The sequence below is a fragment of the Catharus ustulatus genome, chromosome 16 (assembly GCF_009819885.2).
Source record: "Catharus ustulatus isolate bCatUst1 chromosome 16, bCatUst1.pri.v2, whole genome shotgun sequence".
Taxonomy (NCBI): Eukaryota; Metazoa; Chordata; class Aves; order Passeriformes; family Turdidae; genus Catharus; species Catharus ustulatus.
The window spans coordinates 12,488,400-12,511,831 of record NC_046236.1 but is presented as its reverse complement, the minus strand read 5'-3'; the positions used below and the strand labels follow the sequence as shown (position 1 = coordinate 12,511,831).

Genomic DNA, 23,432 nt, shown 5'->3' with positions numbered 1-23,432 from the left:
CCTTTATGACTATGAGAATTTTAGGTTCTTTGATTTCTATGAAAAATTCCTTAAAGCTGCTCAGGCTTTGCTGGATAATTGCTTCATCTCTATGGTGTCACTTTAAACCCAGGGAAATGTGGCATCATTTTTAAAACAGTTGCTATATTTTTTGATCTGTTTGTAGTTTACAGCATTAAACAAAGCAAAAGCAGGAACAGGAACAAATGATACCTAACCCCTTGCTTGGCACTTTCAGAGTGTGCTGGCTGATACCCTGTTTGCTGAAGAAATCAAGGACAGAAGGAGAAAGCTGTAATGAGACTTGGTGAGTTTTGATTTGAATTTTTAGCATGTTTTTCCTTTCAGGTTAGGAACCATGTGTGGAAGATCTGTGATTTTTAAAATTGAAGTGAAGCCACGAAGCCTCCTGCCAGCAGAGTTAGTTTCTCTGGTTGTGCTTAAAATGGTTCCTCTGTTGCATGCACAAATCAGCTTCCTCTGTGAAAGCAGCAGAAAGCTCAAGTGAAAAGTGACTATTGGTTTTGATGGAAGAATTGTAGGCCATGATTCTTACAGCTCTGTTTCACAGTTTTCCCCCAGAGTTTCACTGACCCAGTCAGAAACTGCAGAAGCTCACCTGTGCAGTTGTTGCATGGAGAAATTTTTGGCTGCTCAAAGCAGGAGGTTTTCCTGTACCTTGTCACATTCAGCTCCAAGTTTGTCCAGCAGTGAATTCTGGTAAAGTTGCACAAGAGTACAAGTAACATATCATGGTATAGTCCTCACTGGAAAAAAATTGGTAGGGACGTAGCAAGTTCTGCTCTTGCTTAGCAGGAATTCCTGCCTTCCTCAGTCTTTGAGCACTTGATATAGAGAACTGGAATGGCTTCCAGAATCCCTTTCAGAATAATCCTAATGCATAAACTTAGACCTTCCCCAGTCCAGGTACAGTTGCAAACATGTGAAATTAGAGAAGAAAAAAGAGAGAATTGGAACAAAACTGCCCACCATGTTTTGCTGCCTGGAATATATTCTGCAGGCTTCAAATTTCCAGTTTGGCGAGAATAGTTTATGTGTTATTGTAGCAAGACTTTGAGCCATGTGTTTTCTTTATTTTGTTAACATTTCTTCTTTTCACTGTATCACCTCACTTCCTCTATTCTGCTCTTTGACGCTGCTCTATCCTTTGATAGTTTTTCCACTGTTCTTTTGTACTTACTTTCCATTTGTTGTGTTTTTCTTTATTCTCTACTGAATACTTTTTCCTTTCTTATTCTCTCTCTCCACTACTGTCATCATGCTTCCCCCCCACACACATTCCTAAATTATCTACCATAGGTCACTTAGTGTTTCTGATTTTATTTCTGTTATTTTCTCTCAGGAAATAAACACATGCCCATGCCCATATATGCATAGTTGTTGTTTTTCTAGTCACTCTCAAAGAAAAACTGAACCTTTCAAAAATCATTCCAGACAACAAAACGCATGGGTGACTCTGCTCAAATTCCCCGTTATTGTTCCTGGAATTTGATGTGTTTGCCCATGTAGCTGCACTGGTGATCACCCTTGCACCCTGGCATCCTGATTACTCTCATCCTTTCTTTAAGGGCTCTTCTATCTGTCCCTCACACATCCAGGATGTGACTCCAGTAAAGTTTTACCTGTGCACACCTGCCCAGTGTAAAGGTAAAACCTCAGGAGTGATTTGGAGCAGAGCTGTAGCTGTGCCTTGTGCCAGAACCAGCACAGCACACAAGGGTTCAGGCTCAGGATCCCTCAGCAGGGTGGCAGCAGCACTGAAGGACGTTTCTAGAAGTGATGGTGGCTCCTGGTCCTGCAGAGAACAGCAAGGGCAGGCACTGAGTGACTTTGCTCTGGTGGGTTTGGCTCCAGGAAATCTCCTGGTTGCAGCCTAGAGGTAAATGTCCTCTGTGAGACCCACCAAGGCTGGGTTTACCTGTTGGCCCTAAGCCTGGAATCCAGCTTTGAAGCAATACAAGATACTGCAGCTTCTTTGTGTCAGCAAAGACTGCCTTTGGAAAACATATTGTATAAAATATCCTTCAACTGTAAAATAATCTGATGCATAAAGCAAACCTTGTTGACTACACTTTTAGCAAAAGAAGTTATTAATAAAATAGATGCTTTCATGAAAAACCTTTGAAACCTTGGGAAAACCCAGAACTCCTTCTGCCTGGAACTGTTGTTCTTGAAACTGCTTTCTTCAGTTCATTCTATTTTCTCTCCCACCTGCTTTCTACCAGGGCTGCTGGAAGAGGCACAGCCCCAGCCAGGCTGGCATTAAACACATCCCCTTGTGCCTGAGGAAAACATCCCTGGAAGTGTGTGGAGCTGTGTGTGAAGCAGTGGAACAGGCTGCTTGTTGTGCCTGAGCTGGGCATTGCCCTCTGCTCTTCCTGGGGAAGGGGCACTGGTGCCTCCTGATTTGCTTGCCTGGTGCGACAGGGCTCTGCTGTCACCTGCCTGCAGAGTCATTTGCAAACAGGCCCTATCGCTGGGGAGCAGAAATGTGTTTTTTTCAACCCGAAGCAGATTTATAGTCTGGTTTCCTGTCAGATCTTTGCATTTTCCTTCTCCGCCCCTCCCAGTTTCTGACACACTTTTTTTTACTTTCTGTGTGGCTCTTTGCTCGTTCTGCCACCAGCGCCTCTTTCATTTGTGATTCTCCCGAAACTTTTGTGGTTTGGGGGCCAGGGGGTGTTTTACTCCTTGTCTTTCCTTTACTTCTTCAATAGCTGCAGAGCACAAATAACCTCTCCAAGACTCCTGGAGAGACACTGCCAACTGCATGGAGGCGACGTAGGGAGCGCAGCGTGCAGCAGCTGCAGCGAGCCAGCGGTCACTCATGAGCACCCAAGGTAAGGAGAGCAGCTGGCAGAGCAGCTCCACCTCCCTGCTGCCTACCACAGCACTTGGCTCTGATCACTGAAAGTTCCACTTTCACACTTTGTGCGTTGGTATTCAAAAGTTGCTTTGAGAATGGTTCCATCCGCGCTTTCTTTGCCCTCAGCAGGGCTGGTGCTTGGTTGTGCTGGTCCTTGGAGCTCAGGGTTCAGAGAGGCAAAGAGGCTGTAGCTGGAGGTGCAAGTTTGCACTGGGAAAGAGTTGATATGGAGGTCTAGAGAGGGGAGATGAAGGACAGGGAATTCTCCAGAGAATTTCTTGTTCTGCCCATAGTGTGTTGTGCTCTAGCCCTTTCTTTAAATCTCCTCACTGAGATTTATGCTTTCTGTTAACTACTAAAATTCTTCTTATTTTGTTTTCTTCCTCTTTTTATTTGTTCTTCTCACTTCCTTTTTTTCTATTCTCAACCCTCTCTATTTCTTATTATCTTTTCCACCATCTCTTTATGCCTTTTTATACCATCAAGAGTGTTTTCTGTGTGACAAATATTTCCCTTCTTCTTTCCTTTCCTTTGCCTCTGCCTTCGTTCGTGCCGGTGCAATAGACTGTACATCCTCCCTCAACTTCTCAGTCTCTCCCTCCTTCCCCTCTGCCAGTTCCTTCTTGCTCTTGTGTTCCCCTTTCCCACTGTTCCTCCAGCTTCACACATGCACTCCTACTTCCTGCTCCATCCCCTCTCTCCTGTGTTTGCTGCTCTGGCAAGATCCTTCTGTGAGAGCTGTTGCCTCTCCACTGGGCTGTCCTTGCACACACATCTCTTTCCTGTCATTCCCTTCCATGGACATATGCAGGATTTGCATATTTACAATTTTGGGGATGCATCCCAAAATAGGAGACTTTCACACTTGCACAGTCCAGTGCCCAGACTCATATTTAGTCATTCACAACAAATAACCACTGTCGTCCTGTCTCTGTTTCTTTCTGTCTCACAAACAGCTTTTTCTAACACCTGTAACCCCCTTTGTCTTCCTCTCCACTCTCAAACAGAGCCTGCCCTGACTTTGTGTATTCTATCCCTTCTCTTTCTGCCATCCCACTCCTTCCTACCTCCTTACCACAGCTCTCCACCAGGTTTCTCTATCTGTTTTTATCTTTATATTGCATTCAAACCGGGAGGAACTGCTGATTCAGCTGGGCTTGCACTGCTGCCTTATGATCCCTGCTGCCAGCCTGCAGGGGAACCAGAGGAAGTATTGCAGTCTCTCAGCTCCTCTTTCCTCTGCAGAATATGCACCCTGAGCAGAGAAAGAGCTTAGTGGTGGGACTGGGGGTGGATGAGAAAATGGGCGAGCACAATGCAAAATGCCTTTGGAAAACTGTAAAAAATAGTTCTAGGTGTTAATAAATCTTTTTACTAAACTTGATACACTTCTGGAATTTCTGCCCCACAATGGAATTTCTGATCTGACACTGGTATCTTTTTTTATCCTTTTGACTCCTATGGGATTTCAAGCCCCAGAGGTAAAAGTTCTCAACTCCAATTCTGTAGGGGCAGTTACTTTGCTGCTAAGATCTGGAAACAGCTCATGTCTTTTATACCACACATATTGGTGAGTCACCAAGATCAGACATGGCTAAAAACTGCATCCAAGGACAATATCTGGTATTATTCCTTGCTTAAATTTGTATGCTTTGAATCAGATGTTACAAATAAGTGCATTTCTTTGATGAAGCTTTTTAGCCTCACCTTCCTAAGCAGGACTATTGAGACTGAAGATTTATTTCTCTGGATGTTCTGGTGTGGTCTTTTGGGAACTGAATAAGGTTCACTTATTAAACTCAGCTGAATTAATAAGAGAATTATTATGTGGGAGAATTCTCATAGCAATCTGTCTGGTTCTCTCAAATTGTCCATCTCCTTATGAGTGAAAGGAGCTTAAATTTTTATGTTTGCAATTATAAGATATCCTTTCTGATTCAGAGCTAGAAAACTGTGGCCTTTGAGCTGTGAGCATTCTCTTCTGAATACAGAAACAGGTACATTAAAATATCTTTGCCTGTTGGACCTTGCAAAAAGTCTGCAAGCCTAGAACAGTAAAATAAGAGACGCTCATTTTATACATTCAGGTCTAATATGACTGTTTCTAACTCTGTTGCAACTCATCTTGTGATGGGAACAGCATTTTTATTCCTTTGAGTCATTCTACAAAACTTTTGGATTTTGTGCCTTGTTTTATCGGTATTTTTTGCCCCTATTACTGGTTCCTTTTGTAAAGGCTCCCATAAATAAATTGGCTGAGACAATGTCTCTTCTCTCTCTCCTTCTCTCCTTTTTCTTTTGCATCACATAGTTCTCTTGTGTTGAGTTAAAAATGGACATTGTCAAAGGTGTGTTGAGACATTTGCAAGGGGACCTGGAGACAGAAATTCCATTTTTGTGTCTGTCTGTGTCCAGTTTCTTGAATCATGTGTCTGGCAGAGGAGGAATTTCAGCAGGAAGGAGCCTGGAAACTTTCTATCCTCCTCAGCAAATTGCTGGATCAGGAGAGCCAACCCCAGAACAGAAATTCACAATCATGTGTTTGACTCCCTGTTCTTATGCAAATAGTTACTTCCAATTAGATTTAACTCTAATTAAGAGTTAAATAAACTTTAATACTAAACTTTCTTAATAGACTTTCAGTGTGGGGAAAAGGAAGAATTGTCTGACTACATGTATCTGTTACAATTACAGACAATTCAGACCTTTTCTGTAAGGATGAATCCCAAATAACTGGGATATGCTGAAGATACCACAATGCCCTATACCAAATGACCTTGGTTTCTATACATTTGCTTGGTGAAAGTTTTCCTCAGATAGATATATGGGATGATTCTCACAGAGGATGAAATTTATAGAGATCCTTAGCTACCCACTTGTCAGCAGATGGCTCAAGTCTCTCTTTGATATTGAAATACATCTTTCATGAAATACGAATCTTTCACTTAGATATGGTCATTAAGTTGTGTAACTGATGGTGGAGTTTGACCTGTGGCAGCTTTCTTTGGCAGCAGCCTCCATAGCAATCTAAACTTAAAAAGAAATATGGAAGTATGCCTTGGGATTTTCAAACTGAAGGGTAAAACCATAAACCCCACCAAGTTTGGTCAAGTTTCGCCACCGATATGAGAGAAAAATTCTTTGTCTCTTATCTGTTTTGCCACTGCTGTCTGTAAGATTTGCATTTGCAGAACACTGTCTGCTTTGCTGTGAATCCAGCATCCGCAGTGAATCTGCAATTTCTTTTTCAGAGCAAATTATGGGGTTTTACAGGTTTACATGTAATAAGATTCTCCATCTCTTCTCTTCCTCCAGATTTTCTCTTAAGTGCTGCCTTCACCCTCTAGTTTGGGTCACTTATTTAATGGCAATGAACATTTTCAGGAAGGTAACCTTTCTGCTTGTGATTTGTTCAAGGACTCTGGAATTATAATGGTTGCTGTCAAATGTATATAATTGGTGTCTGTGGCACACATCCAATGAGTGATAAAAGCTTCGTTGTCTCTGCTGCTTTAGTCTGTATTCTCTCCCTATATCACCCTCTCACTTTTGCTCCTCTCAGGCAAGAGGAGAATGCAGTGCCAGGCTGTTTAAAGTGCAGTTAGACAAAACAGCAGCTCTGCCAGATTCCCTCTCAAGGAGTGTCCCAGCTCTGGGCAGTGGATTCCCTTGGCTGAGGTTTGCACACTGACTTAAGCACAGTCTCCTCTGAACTTGGATTTCAAACACCTCCCTTCATAACCTTCTGCCAAATTTTTGGGCTCTAGGAAGGGCAATAGTTTGTGATTATCATGAACTCACAAGCTTAGTGATCTACATGTAACATTTACCAGCGGGTAAGAACATTTTACTTTCGTATTCAAGAAGCAAACACACATTACTAATAGCACCCAAAACTGGCAACATGTTGTTCACTGTCTGTTCCCAGTGCTGAATATGTGGTGAGGAGAATATTCCTGTTATGTTAGCCCTGCAAAACCTATTTTATCTTCAGGGCTGGATGGGGCATTACTTCCTAATGCTGTCTACTTCAGTGAATCTGTTTAGCAGCTCAAAAGGAGAGAGAAATTTGTCAAATCTCACTGGAAATCTGTAAGAAATGTCAAATGAAATGCTGTAACATTCTGGTTTTGTCAAAAGGATAAATATATATACAGCTGTGTGTGTGATATTATTTGTAGTAATTGTTGCCTCAGTGAATTTCTCTGTGTGAAGTAACTTGGTTGTATTAAGGGATGTGTTTGTTCTGGTCCCTGAGGCCAGCCTGGCCTTACACACAGGTAACAGCTCTGGGTTTTGGAGTTCAGGGAAGGAATCAGCTTCAGTGTAGCCAAGGAAAGGATTTCCACTGGCCCTCTGAGCACTGGGTGTTTGCTGGAAAATTTTCCTCATGTTATAATTGAGATGCTGAGGACCAAATGTAGCATAAGGTTTCTGTTTAAATTCGGATAAAGGGTTTTTTTCCATCTGCATGCAGAAGAGCTGTATGGTAGCAGTACATATATGGTTGTCATTAGCAGCTGAAGAATTGTTTCTACTTCATTTTTATAGCTCTAAATGTGTAGAAATATCTCCAATCTGGCTCTGCCCATACTTGAAATTAGCCTGAGTGTACTTAATAGGTTGTTACCTACATTTAATATATCTGAGCACAAAAATAAGTTCCTCCAAGATTTGAAATAGTTATAAAGACAGCTATCAAATATTTCCCTCTGGAGATTCTGAATCCTGATGAAACTGGGAAAACACCCAAAAGTTGTTTCAAGTCTTTTTACACCAAGTACGTTTCCAAACTACAGTGAAAATTATGATTGAAACTTTTCTCTTTGATCATGAACTGAAAAATTATCACATTTGGAAGATCATTTGAAGGCTTTTGGCTTTTAACAACTCAGTTAAAATACCAGTGACTTATGCTACTCACTGACCAAACTGGTCCTTTGCATGCAGTGTGTGTTTAAAAGAGCCTTTCCTGCCTGGTTGCAGTTTTCTGTGGATCCTCTCCAAAGTCTACTGGTGCATCCCAGTTTTCACAATAACAAGTCACAGTGTCTATCCAGCATCTGCTTCCTGCATCTCATTGCTTGGCTTTTTCTGAATCACAGAATTATTTAGGTTGGAAAAGACCTTTAAGGTCATTGAGTCCAACTGTTAACCCAGCACTGCCAAGTCCAGCACTAAATCACATCTCTGAGCACCATGTGAAGGTAGTTTACATTCCATATGGTTTTTGTAGTTTATTATGAGGTAGTTAGTGAGATCATCAAACTCTTTTCACTAATGATTTGCAGTGCCTGAAAATAGAAAATTCCATCAATTTTTCCCACGTTCTTTACTATTGCTAAGCTTATTTTTTCCTGAGGAAAAAAATACAAGCTTAGGGTAAGATTCTTCCCTGCTCCTGCACTGCTAGTCTTCCTTCACAATTTCTTCCAAAACAAGTCAGAATAAGCCTCAAGATTTAATTGTTTGAGAATCTTTTATGTGTGCTTCATCCTTCCAGTAAGATACTCATGTATTTACAGTTATATATTTTTTCAGAAAGACCCAAGAAAGATGCAAGACTAACATATTTTATTTTACAAGGTTAATTTCTTTCTGTCTTTTATTCTCTCTTTTTTTTTACAATTTATGCCATGAAAGATATAAATGCATTATGAAACAAAAAAATGTTTAAACTTTTGTGTTAGGATTGAAAAGAATGTGTTTTCCTTTTGCTTGAGTTGTTCAAAAAATTGAAGGAGTTTCACATTTCCCGAAAGGCTGGAAGGGCTGAATCTGTTGGGTTTTTTAATCCGCAAGTCTGTGGCCTGAAGGAAAAGTGATACTTGAGTATTTTCATATGGAGTGTTACACTGCAGAATGGTGTTTTTGTGACTCATCCATATCCATACTGAGAGCAGCATCCAGGCAGTTTTGCTGGATTAAACACTATTGACAGCAGCACCTTCACTGAATCACTGCCCAGCAAGGCTGCACACCTGGGAGAGCAGGGCTGGCTCCACATTGGCCTTAGATGCTATGTGAGAATACAATATCAGGAAAAATATTCCACCTGCAAGGAACAACTGGAAAATGCTTGGTCTGAGGCAGAAGTGATCAGAATTTGAATGCCTCTTTGAAGGCTGTGGATTCAGTGACAAGCTCCTTGTAGTATGTGCTGCAATGCAGACAAATGTAAACTCATTGCAACTGCATCATTGCAACATGGTAATAGTGCAGAAAGCCAAAGCTACTCGAGCAGGATTAGAAATCTTTGCATTTCGAAATTTTTACTGTTAGATAGCCAGTGCCATCAGCACTTCAAGTAGAGTCTCTGCACAAAGGGACTGAACAGTAGAAATTATTTGAAGATTCAAATATTGTGAGGAAAGGATGTGAGAAAAGGCAGAGGGTGGTTTGTTACTGCTCCTTGGGTCCTCACAGAACATCCCAAGTCCTCCCTCCCTTCAGTTTGTCTGACTCCCCTCACCTGTCTTATCTCCTTTCCTCCTCCTCTCTGATTCTCATTCCCAGCCCATGCATGGAAATCCTGGCAAATTCCTCTCTGTCCAGCAGACTTTAGAGCTGAAAGCATCCCTCACCTCCAGTTTGTGACAGAGGGAGGTAGAGCAATGCACAAAGCACAGCAAATGAAAAACAGAGACGGGCCATTGTGTTTTAGCAATCTCTAAACTGTCTAAACAAAGTCAGATTTTTATTTGGGATATTTAGCAGTTCTTTTCTCTTGTGGAGAATGTTTCAGACATAGAGCTGGCTGCAGTAATGCAGGCTGTTCGGGTTGCTGTGCTGGGTTTCAGCTCAGAGCATCAGCTTCCGTGGGGTGGGCAATGCCACATCCTGGTGTTCTGTATGGTGTTGTCTGTGTCTGGATGTGGTTCCTGCCCACCTCTCCTCTCCCTTCACGTGGGAGCAGTGAACTCTCTAACCCCAGACCAGAAATTTGCTCTACCTTGAATTTGGCCTTACACAAGCCCAAGAGAAGCTGAACAGCTTCTGCTGCCCAAACCAGCAATCCTTATTTCTTCCAGAGAAAAACCAGTGGGTGGTTGCATGTGGATTCTGAGCCACCAGCTGGACCATTCTGTCCTGAAAAGGAACAGCAACATTTTTGGATAAGTGCTGAAAGTTTGCACATAAGAATCCAAAAAGAGCATATGGCCATTGCTTTAAACTTGCCTTGTTCTTTAAAAATATGCCTTACCAGAATTATCCATTTCAGACCCTCAAACTGTGGAGTGAGAAAGTTTAATTCCCTCTTTTTTCCTTGCTGGAATAAATGGCATCATAAATACCAGAAAGAAAGAGAGTTATTTCAGGAATTTGAGCTGGAGTAAGACTCATTTAGAGAGACTTCCATCACCAGTGCCAGTACCAGGGACTGTGCAGCAGTTGTTTGAAGGATGCTGTTGGTCCTTGCTCAGTTCACCTCAACTCCACCATTCAGCTCAGCACCACCCTGCTGATAAAACAGGCAGTGTTACCCCAGTCAGTCTTGGTGACAACATGTCTGGGTGTGGCTCTTTGCCATTGCAGGATTGTGCAGCAGTGATATGTCCTGACTTATATAAATAACCAGGACCACCACTAATGAACTGCTTCTGACCACAGACAGTGCTGTCATTGAGAGCACCCAAGGGGGTTTGCCCACTCACAGTTACTGCTAAAGCTCTTCTGGCAATCCAGGAGTTATTAATGATTAGCAACTCTCAGGAAAGGTCCTGTAAACACTTCCTCCCACACTGATTGCTGTGAACTATTTCAGTGTGAGTGTGGGGAGAAAGCACCCACAGCTTTGTGGTTGCTGCAGTTCCCCAGCCCTTGCAGAGCTGTCCCACAGCACTTGCACCGAGTCCCCTCTGCTGTGATGATCTGTGTTCACTGAGACAGTGAGAGGGGACAGGAGAGCTCCTGTCCCTGCCTCCAGCTCAGGTGGCTGTGCTGCTGTGCAGGGAAAGGCACTTGTGGAACCCTCTCCTGCCCACTGGGGAGGGTGAAACCAGAACAAGAGCTCCTGGCCTCTCTAGAGCTCAGGGAGAAGGTGGCAGCTGACAGAATTCCACCCAGTAATGCCAACCTCAGTGCTGATGTCAGCCTGGGACACAGCTTCTAAAATTGCTAATAGTGAAAATTCTGGACACATTCCTATTTGAAGAGACCTTTTAAATTCTCCATATGCTTAGCTTAAAAAAATTCCTTTAATCTTTCTGATGTTTGCAGTACCCTGGAGAATAATGAGAGTTCTTTTCTCATTTGATGAGTCTATTGCTTTTACAGGATTTGAAACACTTGCTGACCTGAGTAGCTTATGACAAAACAGGATCTTGAGCTCAGATCCAACTTGCTCTGCCTTGCTTCTTTTTCTAATCCAGAGTGAACCTTATCTGTTGTTATTTTTTATTTTGCATGATAGGGTATCATGATGGAGTAATTACAGCCATGGAGAGGATAGAAGGGCCTTGCTCCCAGAGAAGGAAACCTGTGAAAACTGCCCATCATTCTTAAAAAATCTGAAAACATGAGTGGAGAAAAGCAGGAGTTAAACTGGCTCCTGCATAACAGTTGCTTTGTCTTACGCTTGATGTTCCATCCCTGTGCCTAATTCCTCAGTCTTGTCTTCCATGGTGACTTCGTTAGCAATGAGATGCTAATTAAATTTCATATTTACGATTAGAAAATAAAATCATTGGACCTTTTTTAAATAGATTTTTATGAGTTTTGGCTCAGTTAGCTGAGTCAGCAGCATGGATTCTGCAAGGCTGAACTCACCGGCTTTGAAAAAAAAAAGATAAATAGAGCAACTAATGATGAAAGGAGAGTCTAATCTAAAACCTCATACAGTTTCTACACTGTGTTAGCTTTTGAGCATAAGAAAAATAAATTTGTTTTGCTTCCTTGTAGAAAGTCACGTAGAAAGAACCCTTCTTTTTTTATGTCTCAGAGAGTTCAAAGCCTAAAATTTCATTTAATTCTTAAAATCTCAGTTGTGTCTGGAGACAATATGCTGAGAAGAGATTGATGCATCTGCAGTGTTTGTCATCACCTGTTAGCTAGCAAAATATTTATTTCACAGCTTAGAATTAACACAGGTAAGCACTGGCACACAGCATCTGCCCTCTTCCCCATGGAATGAGCACTGCTGCAGAGTTTATACAACACTAGAGAACCAGAACTGCTTAAATACTGCTGCCAGCCAGATTTATAGGTGCTATAGAGAGCAGTTCCCTATTCATATAAAAATTAGCACCTCACAAAGCTTTAAAGGCCCTTTTTTCCAATACCTAGAGTTTGAAGAATGTTCCAGTTGTGAGAAGATTTTTGAAAGTGCTCAGCTTTAATTTAAGTGTGTACAGAAGCCTTGATTTTAAAAAGTGCTTAACATTCAGCAGCCCTGTGATTCATAACAGCACCTAATCCCACACTCCAAGGCAAGGCTGGCAAAAATCTGCCATTTATTTTGGTGCCTAAATACCACCTGTGCTCTTAGAAAATCTGACCCTAATTATGAGCTGTGCCCTGGAGCAGGAATGAGAAATAGGGGAAATCAATCCTCACACGTTTGCTTGTGCTCATCTTGTGTGTAACCTCACCCCAGCCACAAATGCAACATCGAATTTAAAACAAAGCTTTTCTGCACATTCTGCAAATGATTTTGTTGTCAGCTCGTGCTGAGGAATTGTTGTGCTTCAAGGCATAAGTTAGAAGAATAAAACAAATTTCCCCTGATTTTGAGTTGGTTACCACCCTTTAAACTGTTAAACATCAGAAAATCAGAGTTTGGGTGCAAATAATCCTGCAAATCTTGTTTTTGTAGTAGTATTTGTAGATGTTTTAACAGCAATTGCCCATCCTTAAAGGCTGGGATGCTCACAGGTGGAATGTAATTCTGGCATCACTTTACAGTTGTTATTTTCACAAATATTTATTTCCACAGTCAGCAGAGAATTCAATACAATTCTCATGCTTCTTCTTACTTTGACTCATGGTCAAGAACCACACTAGGTGAAGACAAATAGTCAGATTTATTGCTATTTTAGTACTTTGTTTCTTGGGTCTTTTGAAAAAAATACACATTAACCATGAACTGAACCGGACAGAGTTTCCTGATGAGACCAGAGTTTAGTCTCTTCCCATGGTTAGTTAATTCTTTGGGGATGAATTTTCCACATGAAAGCTTTACAGTATTTTATTCCCTATCATCAGAGCAATGGGCTTAGTTATGGAGAGAGCAACAGAAGATGCTTAATTCCTCCCTGCAATGCTTTGAACATAGAAAATATAGAATTGCCAAGCATTTGGCATTATCTCTTCCCCAAGACAGCAGGACAAGGTCAGGGAGACATTACCACTACAGAAATAATGGACAGACAATGTACAAACAGACCATTTTTCCTTTAGATTGCTACAGAAGTGACTCACAGGAGCTCTTCTGCAAGACAGAGAGTGAATTCTCTCTCTATTTTCCAGAGATTGCTTTCCTGCTCTTAATTGCTGGTCTTTGGTGGCAGGGGATGGCAAAGGAAACCCAGCTGGGTTCCCTGCAGGAAGAAAGGACCTGTTTGAGGTCCTGCTCCATCCAGAGCCCCCAGCTCTCCGTGGCTGTGAGAACACTTCCTCTAAGACTTTCCTCAGCATCAGTGTCACATTTGAAAGTTCTGCTCAGAAGAAAAGGGAAGTTTGGCAGCCCCCAGCACCTTTCTGCCTGTTATATATAGACTGCACGTCTGAGAGGGAGGGCGGCGGGCGGAGGCTTCCGGAGCTGCGTGTCACAGTCCCAAACACTGGTGAAAACACAGAGAGGGCACAGGATCTATTTGTAAAACAAGCACAACCATTTCCATGTACAAGGAGTTAAATATCAGGCTCCTTTCTGATTCCTGGTGAGGGTTTGCCCTTCCTAGACCAGGCTGCTGTGATTTACTGTGGGCTTTTCCTCATCAAATGGCATCCAGTTGTCCTCTGTGTGTGCTGTGTGCTGCTGGCTGAGATGTTCCTGCAGCTCTGAGCAAGGGGCAAGGATTTGGCCAATGAGCAGAGCACCCAGGACTGAGGCAGACTGTGGCTAGGAGTGGAACTCACCTCTTCCAGTGAGGTGTTGGTTGTGTAAGGTATGTATGACATTGTTCCAGTGGAGATACAGGAGAGCAGCCTGCTCTTTAAAATAAGAGTCTCTTTAAAAGTAATGGTTAAAAAGAGGTCACAAAAAGTAGTAAGGTTTAGGTACCTTTTCTATCTAGATAACCTATGCATTTATATAAAATGGGCAAAATGTGTGTGTGAACCATGGGAGTCATCACCTTTAGGAGGCTGGCCATGTTTGATGCAACAGGATATGTTGTTGGAAATGAGAAGCTAAACACAAATGGCTAAGATTTCACAGAGCTGGATGGCAGCTATTATACCTTTGCAGAGTGTTTAAATATATAACTAAACATTCTCATCACAATCTGCTCATGCTCATGCTGCTCTTGTAATGAGTAAACAGTTTGCATGGGGGTTGTTTCTCATGTGTTTGGAGCAGTTTGTTAAGGTTGATCTTTAAAAGAGGGTTATCAGAGTTGGTTTCTTATTTATTCTTTCTTTGCATTTTGTATGTTTTTACTAGTTGTGGGATTCTTTAACTGCTGGAGCTGTGTCTGGGGAGGTTTAGGCTGGTTTAGGAAAAGGTTCTTCCCCCAGAGGGTGCTGGGCTCTGCCCAGGCTCTCCAGGGAATGGGCACAGCCCCGAGGCTGCCAGAGCTCCTGGGGCATTTGGACAAAGCTCCCAGGGGTGCACAGGGTGGGATTGTTGGGGTGTCTGTGCAGGGCCAGCAACTGGACTGGCTGACCCGTGTGGGTCCCTTGCAACTCAGAAGATTCCCCAGTTCTATGATTCTCCATATAGGTTTATGTCTTATTTTCCCACCATGTTATAAAGCCTGATACATGAAATGTTATTTTCAAACTTTCCTGGGCCATGGTGAATTACAGTGAGATTATCTGACAGTATTCAATATTGAAGTGTGACCTTTTCTGTTTTAAGAATGGCCTACACATTTACTGTCAGTTGTTTCCAAATGTGGAGATTGTTTAAGTGAGTGCAGTCCTGTCCTTGAATGCGTTCTGTGTTACCCTTTGACTGGAGATGAGAGTATCACCTAGAGAGGGTCATTATCTGACTAAATGGAAAGTGTTCTTCTTTCTGTTATTTTTTAAAACTTCTGTAATGTAAGAGTTTGTAGAAAGTGACAATTTTTTCAAGCAACAGACTAAGTAGGAGTTTTGTTTGGCAGAGCTACAATTCTTTCTCTCTTCCTGATGTGAGCTTGTATTAATAGAAATGAAATGTTAACACTGATAAGAATCAGGCTGTCTGTGCCAGCGTTGTGCGGGTTTCATATGTACCAGTTAATGAACCCTTGTCCTTACCAGCTTCTTATGCAGCTCATCCTGTGGAGATTCCTCACAAACACTGGCTCTCTGTGCCAAAGAACGTGCTGGAACTTGTAATTCGAGCAGACATTTACTGGGACTTAACCTACTGTCATCAAACCATTTGCATCTTTGAGCAACTTGAATTTTTAATTCAAGACTCCTCCTAAACACACAGGACTTGCCCCCAGCTGTGCCTTCACCTCCTCCTGACCTGGCAAGAATCTCATTATTAGTTGTAAAAACAAAGTGAGTCAGTCTAAAGAAAAAATTAACCTGGGACCCAGTAATGACTTCTGAGCCCCATTCTCACGAGGGTGACAGCTTCATTCTTAGATCTTGGCTTTTAGCACACGTTGGTTGAAAGGAAATGCTTGTGTCAGTAGCTGATGCTCCAGACCAGAAGGGCAGCTATATAAATATATTTGCACTACGTTAGCACAGAGATTTCTGCTGCCCTCCTCATCACCATGCGGAACAGGACGGAGCATGTGTAGATTAAAGCATTTATTAAATGTCAGGCACTCAACTCTCCACTGCTACTTTGCAAATCCTTTAAAATAGATGCACTGAAATCCTGTGGTAAATTATTTATTTTAATTACTGTCCCATTATCTTGATTTGCATGCTCAGAAGTGGTGCTGATTCCTGATGTTTCGTATCTGTGGAAGGTCCTTCCCTATTTATTCCCACATTCTTGTCTTTGCCTTTAGTAAGGCCTTTCCTCTTCTCATCTCTGTCTCACTTTTGTTCCTCACTTTCATTCTGTTGAGTTCCTCTTTCTCTAACTTTCTTTTTCTTTTCCTGTTCCCTTTTTAATATTTCCTTTTCCCCAACCTCACCATTTTTCACCCTCAAGTTTCATCTTTCTCTCCCCTCTTCACTTATTTTTTCTGAATGTCTCATTGTTCATATCTCTCATTTCTCATTTACTTTTACACATATTAGCATTCAATAATGGCAGTATGACAGTATCTGAAATCTGGGTGTCAGATTCTAAATAATATGTGAAAACAGAATAATGCCAATCTAATCACCAGTGTAGATATTGGCATGAGGAGGATAAATCTCTCTCCACGGACCCCAGAGGGAACCCAAGTGATTTGGGGTGGCTGGAAACCAATCTTTGGAGATCATTCCAAGGTGCAAGTATAAAATGATGGAATGAAGAGTTTTGAACAGATAATTTTCCATCACTAGAGAGGAACTGGATTCTAAATTAATCCCTAATCCAAAATGGTGAGATGAATCCACCCCCAAAATTTGCTCCTCTCTCAGAACTGTGTGTTACTGCCAGAGATGGCAGCAGCCTAATTGTTTGTAGGAAATAGTGACACACAGAGAAATGACAGTTGTCAAAACATGGTTTCAGCTATTTGCAGAGGAGGATTTTTCCATTGTCTTTGTTTATTATCAATAATGTGTGTGCTGCTAGCAAAGCTGATTGGATGCTGCCTGTTGCATGTTGGCAGCAGCACAACCTGCTCTCAGTTGGCCATTGAGCAAAATGAGTCATTTCCTTCCTGAGAGATCAGGTGATCGGAGCTCAGAGGCTCTAAGGCTGCCAGACTTGAGGAAGAGGTAGAGCAGATACTGCCAGCAGGTGGGGTGTGAAATGGAAAAACACCAATCTCAGCCTTTCCTGAAACAGAAATCATTGCAGGATCCTAAGGAGTATTGCTGCACTGATTGGGGTCTTTGCAACAGTATTGCATTGGGAAAAACGAGATTCTTAATGTGTGAATAGTGTTTTCCTCCAGAAAACAACAGGAATTGTATAGAATTTCACTTGCAGTTTCAAAACACACAGAAGCTCAATGTAGTAAGTGTGGAATTCATTCATTGTTCTACTCTTAGGCAGTATTATCCTGCACCATTGAAAACTTGTCTTTGTTGCACACAGCGTTTTCTGGTTTAGGTGGTTCTAAGCAAACTGTTGGGTGTCTTGACTGACAGCACCAGTAATTGATCAGTGCTTTATGTAGGAGTTACCCTTTTTTCTGAGATGGGGCTTTATGTGGATCTGTTCTTAGGAAAGTAAATGAAGACAAAGAAAGAGATAATTAAAGGGATTTCCAAGAGTATTAATTCTTCTGACCCCCTTCTGTTAGGACAGGAAAAGTGATTAGACATAAATCTCTGATTTATTCAATTGCTTGGTTTGTTTGTTTTGTTTTTTTCAGAAGGGAGAAGTCCTGAATGAGAGTAACATGATAGAATCCTTCATTTCTTTTTCTCTCATTTGGTTGTTGGGATTATAGTTATGAAAACAAAGAGAATTTTTTTCTGTCTTCTGAAGCCAGATGAAGATGAAGATGCCCCCAGAACTCTCTGAACCAGTTAGGGAGTTTGGTTTGCTTCCTTCTCCCTCTCTTCTGTTCAGAAAATGGGAGCTCTACTCATGTTAGCTACTGAAGATCTTAACTTTACCTCCCTGCAGCCTTGCAGGTCTGCTGGTCTTGGGGTTTGTTTTGTAGGCTCTGTGGAACAGGCAGATTGACTCCATGGAACTGAATAAGACATTTTTGTGCAAAAATAATCCTATTTTGTGTTTAAAGCCTCTTGCTCTTCTATTACTTTGGTATCTCTTATTCTATTTTTTTTCTTTTCTATTTTGTTGAAATAAGTAAGCTGGTTGAATCTCTTGTATAAAGAAGGAGTTCTGAGATAGACAGAATGGTTCTTTTCATGTGCATCACTCTGACCCAAAACAGAAATACAACCCAGCCCAGTCAGCAGGGCTACTGCCTTCAGAAAGTGTTCTGAAGTCTGCAGAATCTGAAGTAATAAAAATGCACCAATAATAAATATCTTTCTGGGGGGTTTCCATCTCAGTGGTTCTGTGTGCTTTGTAGTCACTAATTAACAAATCCTACCTTGTCACAAACATGCCCATTGCCAGCCTTGTTTTCAGGTGGGGACACTGAGGGAGAAAGAAAGGATATAAAGTGCAAATTCTCAAAGGCAGATGAAGACACTGCCTCGTCTCCTGCGGGAGTCTGGATTTAACATCTGTATCAAAAAAATTGCAAGGATAGGTAAGCAAATTTAGTAGTCTTTATCAATGTTTAAACCTTTTAAAAGTGGTTTTCAGTACCACAGAACATCCAGAGAGCAGCCAACGTAATTGGAAACTGCTGGTATTCAGCATTTCAGAAAGCCTGGAAGGCACACACAGCTCTCCTGTCCTTAAGCAAAGGAATATAATTTCCTTATCACACTTTAAACTGTGACTTCCCTCGAAAAGTAAAAATAGCTCTAAATCCCTTTGTGGTTTTGTGGTTCTCTGATATTGCAAATCTGCACATATCCACACAAGCAGCTTTTGAGAAAATCACCCAGTTGTTACACTTTGTCATGTGAGGTGCTGTACAAACTGCAGGGAGAAAAGACATTGTCCCACGGACTCTGGGGATGTGCAGAGAAAGAAAGAGGAGGTGGAACAACACCCTCAAAATGCTGAGATAATTAGATACAGAATTTTAGAGTGTTGTTTTCATCTTTATTTTTGGTTTAAAGTATGATGATTTCTTTTATACTCAGCATTTTACATAAAATTATGTTCTTATTCACTTATAATATGCAAAACATTTAGTGTGCTGTGTTTTCTTTTTAAACACTGCCAGTCTGTGAACATCTGTGACAAATGCAGAAATCCAAATCATAACAATAGATTACCTCTTCCAAAATAAACTTTCTTCTGCTTCTCAGTAGGAAGAAAAAACCCTTTTTTCATATTTCACAAAGGGAATATCAGGAAATCAGAAACCTGAGCTGAAAGCTGCATTTGCTCTCAGCTACATGATAATTCCTGAGTATTGACAGGCTGGCAGGAGTTGAGAGCACAGGGATGCAAATAATTGAACAGCTGAAGGGTTAATTTCTGCACCATCATCAAACAAAGCATAAAAAACAAAAATGAAGCTTTAGATGTGACCTGGTGATGAGCACTTTATAGAACCCCTGGGTCTGAAGCCTGCAGGCTTTATTCCCTTGATCAGTGGAGAGTGTCACTGACATATGAGAGTGCAGAGTCTGAGTGAGAACAGAGAGCAGCTTTAACTGCAAGGTGATTTGTTCAGCTGAAAAATACACCACAAAAAAACCCAGCAAACATCCAGAACGATTCACAGCCAGCAGAAGGATAGTCCCTGAGAGAGAAAAGGAGACAAGGGAAGCAGTGTTCCTTTTAATGTAAAAAGGGATCCTCTCTTTTATTTGTCTGCATCTACAGAGACCTTTGAAATAGATGGAACGAGCTGAGATTATTACTGGATTAAACTCTCCTGCAGTTAAAAGCTATTTTGTATACTAACTACTGAAAGGAGCAGCAGGAGAGCAATTTTTTAACTGCTGTGGTGATTTCTGATTTCTTTTTCCTTAATGTCTGTTGAAGTCAGTCCAAGTCTGTGAGTTCACACCTGTGATTTGTAAGGGATGCCATAGTATTTCTATGACATATCACAACTCCTGGATGTGTTAGTTTACAACTCAAGAGGTGTTGGAATCACAAATTAGATAATGGTAATAAAGATCAGATAAAATAAGTGATTACACATTTGAAATAATTTTAAATCTGTCATTTTTAATTTTGTAAGTGAAAACAACTTTTCTGCAGTATCATCACAGGAAGGACAGAAGCAGGGAATAAGGGCTATAAAATGCCTAGGAAATGCATGTACTGCTAAAAAACTTCTAAAATTAAAGCCAGTATACAAGACCTTTATTGGTTTCCCACTGAGTTTCAGTTGTTGCATCTAGGTTTTTGACCAGCACACCAAAATTTCACCCAATGGCAAGCATTTTGTTTCCTATTCAACATTATATTAAATACTAAATCAAAGAATTATTTGCTCAGGGGGAGGGGTTCTGCACTTATATCAGCTGTTCATTGCTGTTTCCTCTGGAACAGCTCCACGGGACACTGGAGCTCCATGGGGGTTGTGCTCTCAGAGCAGCCTGGCCAAGGACTCACACCAAAGGCAGCACCTTGAGCTGTAGGAAGGGGAGGAGTGAGACCTGTGCCACATCCCTGGGAGCAGCTGGGCAGCACAGGCTGCCAGGACAGAGCTTGGCTGTGATTCTGGCAGGGCATTTCCAAGGTGGAATGCCAAAGAAGGAAGCACAAGGGAGTCTGACATTCCTACCTGCCAGTGAAGGACCCTTCCACTAAAGGCAATTTCTCAGGGCTTGCTCTCCTTATAGTTTAGCAGGACTTTGCTACCAGAAATATTTTAAAATTCTTAACCACTCATCCAATATACTTATTACTTTCCCATTAAACATTATGTCCCCAAAATAACAGCATGGATGTATTATGCCCATACACAAGGGACTATTTGATAAAGATTTTTTTTAATGTCAGGTAAAAAAAAAAAAAGGGTATTCATGTTGAGAATTACGCTGATGAGTGAACTCTTCTTTGAATCATTTAGTGGAGAAATCCCTTACTAATGTCCTGAGGGAACTGCTGACAGTGTGCAATAATTTCTGGTTCAGCGCAGCAGATTACAAGATATCTTGCATTTTATGAAATTCAGGCGAGTGCTTCTTTTGCACTCTGAGGTTCATCCGTGAGCTCCCTGGTACGCTCCCAGAAATTAAAGGGCCTGTGCCTCTCCTTTTGTCAGCTGCAGTGGGTGGCTGTGGCTGTGAGCTGACTGAGGTACTGTGACCTTCTGCTTCACTGCCTTCCACTCCCCAAAGTCCAGCTTCTCCAATTATGGAGCGTTTGTTAAATTCACCTTTGAAGTGAAATACAGTGACTTCCAGAATAATGGTGGAGAGTAAAATACATGAGAATGTGTGAGGACTTCAGATGAAGCTCTTTCACCTTTAGCATTCCTCCCACTGCAACCTGCTTTGTAAAGCTTTTTCTCTATTGTTTTACCTTTATTCTGCTCATAGCTTCAGTGTCATTTTTAAATGACACCGTACATAAATACTGGCATTCAGGAAGAATTTCACCCAGCCAGTCTGGAGTTAGTAAGATCAGGGAGATTTTTCCCCTAACTACAGCCTTTCCCCATGATTCTGCATCCCACTGAACTGCCCTGGTCTTCCTGGCCCTCAGGGGACTGCTGTCTCTGCCAGAATATGCAATAGCAGCCAGTGGAGTAATGAATCCCCATGCAAGCATCAAAGCAGATGTGCAATAAGTGGCTCCTAGGATATGAAACTGCAAAGAAAAGAACTCTGCTGGAGTACAGAAGAACAAAACCCCTACCAATACTCCCTTAACTTGTCCATAGTGTGGAAAAACATCCAGATTTTTCTCATAGAGATATTGAAACCCAGACTAGGATTTTTGACAAATTGGGAAAACTTTTTAAAGCATCAAACAGAGAACATGCATTGTTTTTGTAGGAATATTCTGTATTTCATTATGTGAGAACACTGACAAACACATTTAGCATTATCAAAGCACATTATTTAGCAGATTAACACTTTTGGCTTTAGTTTTCAAAATGAGGAATTTATCGCCCTTGGCTATGCAGTTCATGAGCTGGTTTTGCTCAGGGATGCTCAGTGGAACACAGGCTGCTCCCCAGTTCCTAAAGCTGGAAGCTGAGAAAAACAACGTGTTGCTTTTGAGGTCTTTAGTTACTGATTACCAGCATTACCAGCTCTGCCTCATAAAGCAGAGCTCTGCTCTCTCATGCTCCAAGAACTGCATATTCTTATTCCACCAGGGCCTCTGGACTTGAAATAGAAGCTTATGTTCCACGTGGCACCTGGATCACAAGGTCCTATGAAAGCTAGAATGCAGAAATAGTACTAGTTGAAAGGTTAATATTTATCACAAAATAAAGAAGGAAAGATTTTTTTTTTATAGACAGTTTCTTTGGTTTTAACTTCAGTACAAGTTTTCTTGCCTCACTGTAGCCTACCATGTAACCTCCTCTAATGAGGTGGGTACAAATTAGGAACTGGCAGGAAATTGCTTCGCAAGCACTCAGAAACCGTGTGACAACATTTGCATGAGTCAAGAACGTTTTCAGACTGCAGTGACACAATGCTGTTACCTGCCCCCTCCTGCAGGGAAAGCGAGGTCTGAGCTCCCAGGTACCTGCAGTGCCCCCCCTCAGTGCATCCACAGCAGCTGCACACACTGACCTGCCTTAACCATTCTTGTGTGCAGACACTTACAGGTGCTGGCTCATCACATCTGTGCAGGTTCACATCAGTACAGCTTGGAGGAGCAAAGGAGGTGAGGATGAAAGCCTTCATTGCCTGCAGCCAGTATTTGTCTTTTGCTCTGAGCTCTGCAGGTTCATTCCTTTCTTGCCTTGCTCTGTGCCCTTTGCCATTGCTCTCTTGAGCAGAGACATCCTCTGACTTGTAGAGAGCTTGGTGGAGTTGGCTGAGTGCAGATTCATCACTGGAGAGCAATGAGCAGTAGTTCATAGGCTCAGGGTAGCACTTCTGTGAACTGTCATTTCCCAGATGAGCTGAGGACAGGCTGCACTTCAAACAGCTTCAATATTGGGCAAATTCAGCATTAGTCAGAAGTGGTTCTGAGCTCATCCCGTATGACATGGAAGCACAAAAAATTACTGGGATTGCAGCTATCCTGCTTGGTGTTCATTTGCCAATTGTGTCCTTTGTTCAGGGGCAGAGCCAGAGATGGATGACTGCCTGGAGACCCTGAAAGATGAAGAGGAGGCTTTGTGGGAGAACGTGGAGTGCAACCGGCACATGCTGAGCCGCTACATCAACCCAGCCAAACTGACCCCCTACTTACGGCAGTGCAAAGTCATCGACGAGCAGGATGAGGATGAGGTGCTCAACTCACTCATGCTGCCCTCCAAAATCAACAGAGCAGGTAATTATCTGGTCAGTGGCTCCATCTGCATCTCTGAATAGCTTTGCTCTGCTGAGTCTGGAGAGAGCCTGAATCAAGTTACAGATTATCAGATGGAAACTCTTTTATCTTATTTACAGGAGGTTTGATGTACAGGGAGATTCTGCTGCTATTTTGATAATAAAGACTCTTTCCAGTGTTGTGCAGACTGCAGCTCGTGGGGTTCAAATTCCCATCAAAGCCTTGGCAAATGTTTCAGTTAACACAAGCAGCAGTCAGTGCCATTCCAGGAGTAGCTTTTTAGCTGTCTTGCAGTACTTTGTGATTTGT

General features: G+C 41.9%; 1 protein-coding gene across 3 annotated transcripts in view; it reads left to right on the top strand.

The window, feature by feature from the left end:
• The first annotated feature begins 224 nt into the window (after window positions 1–224).
• The window catches only part of CARD11 (caspase recruitment domain family member 11), a 46,347-nt gene continuing 23,139 nt past the window's right edge, over window positions 225–23,432 (top strand). For 2 of the 3 annotated variants that reach the window (XM_033074520.1, XM_033074519.1), the window contains exons 1-3: window positions 225–307; window positions 2,739–2,861; window positions 22,911–23,123. In XM_033074520.1, coding sequence (XP_032930411.1) covers window positions 2,849–2,861; window positions 22,911–23,123 — 226 coding nt within the window. In that variant the 5' untranslated portion in view covers window positions 225–307; window positions 2,739–2,848. Of the gene's footprint in view, window positions 308–2,738; window positions 2,862–13,694; window positions 13,996–22,910; window positions 23,124–23,432 lie in introns of those variants that run through there. The other variant, XM_033074521.1, reaches the window with a different exon arrangement.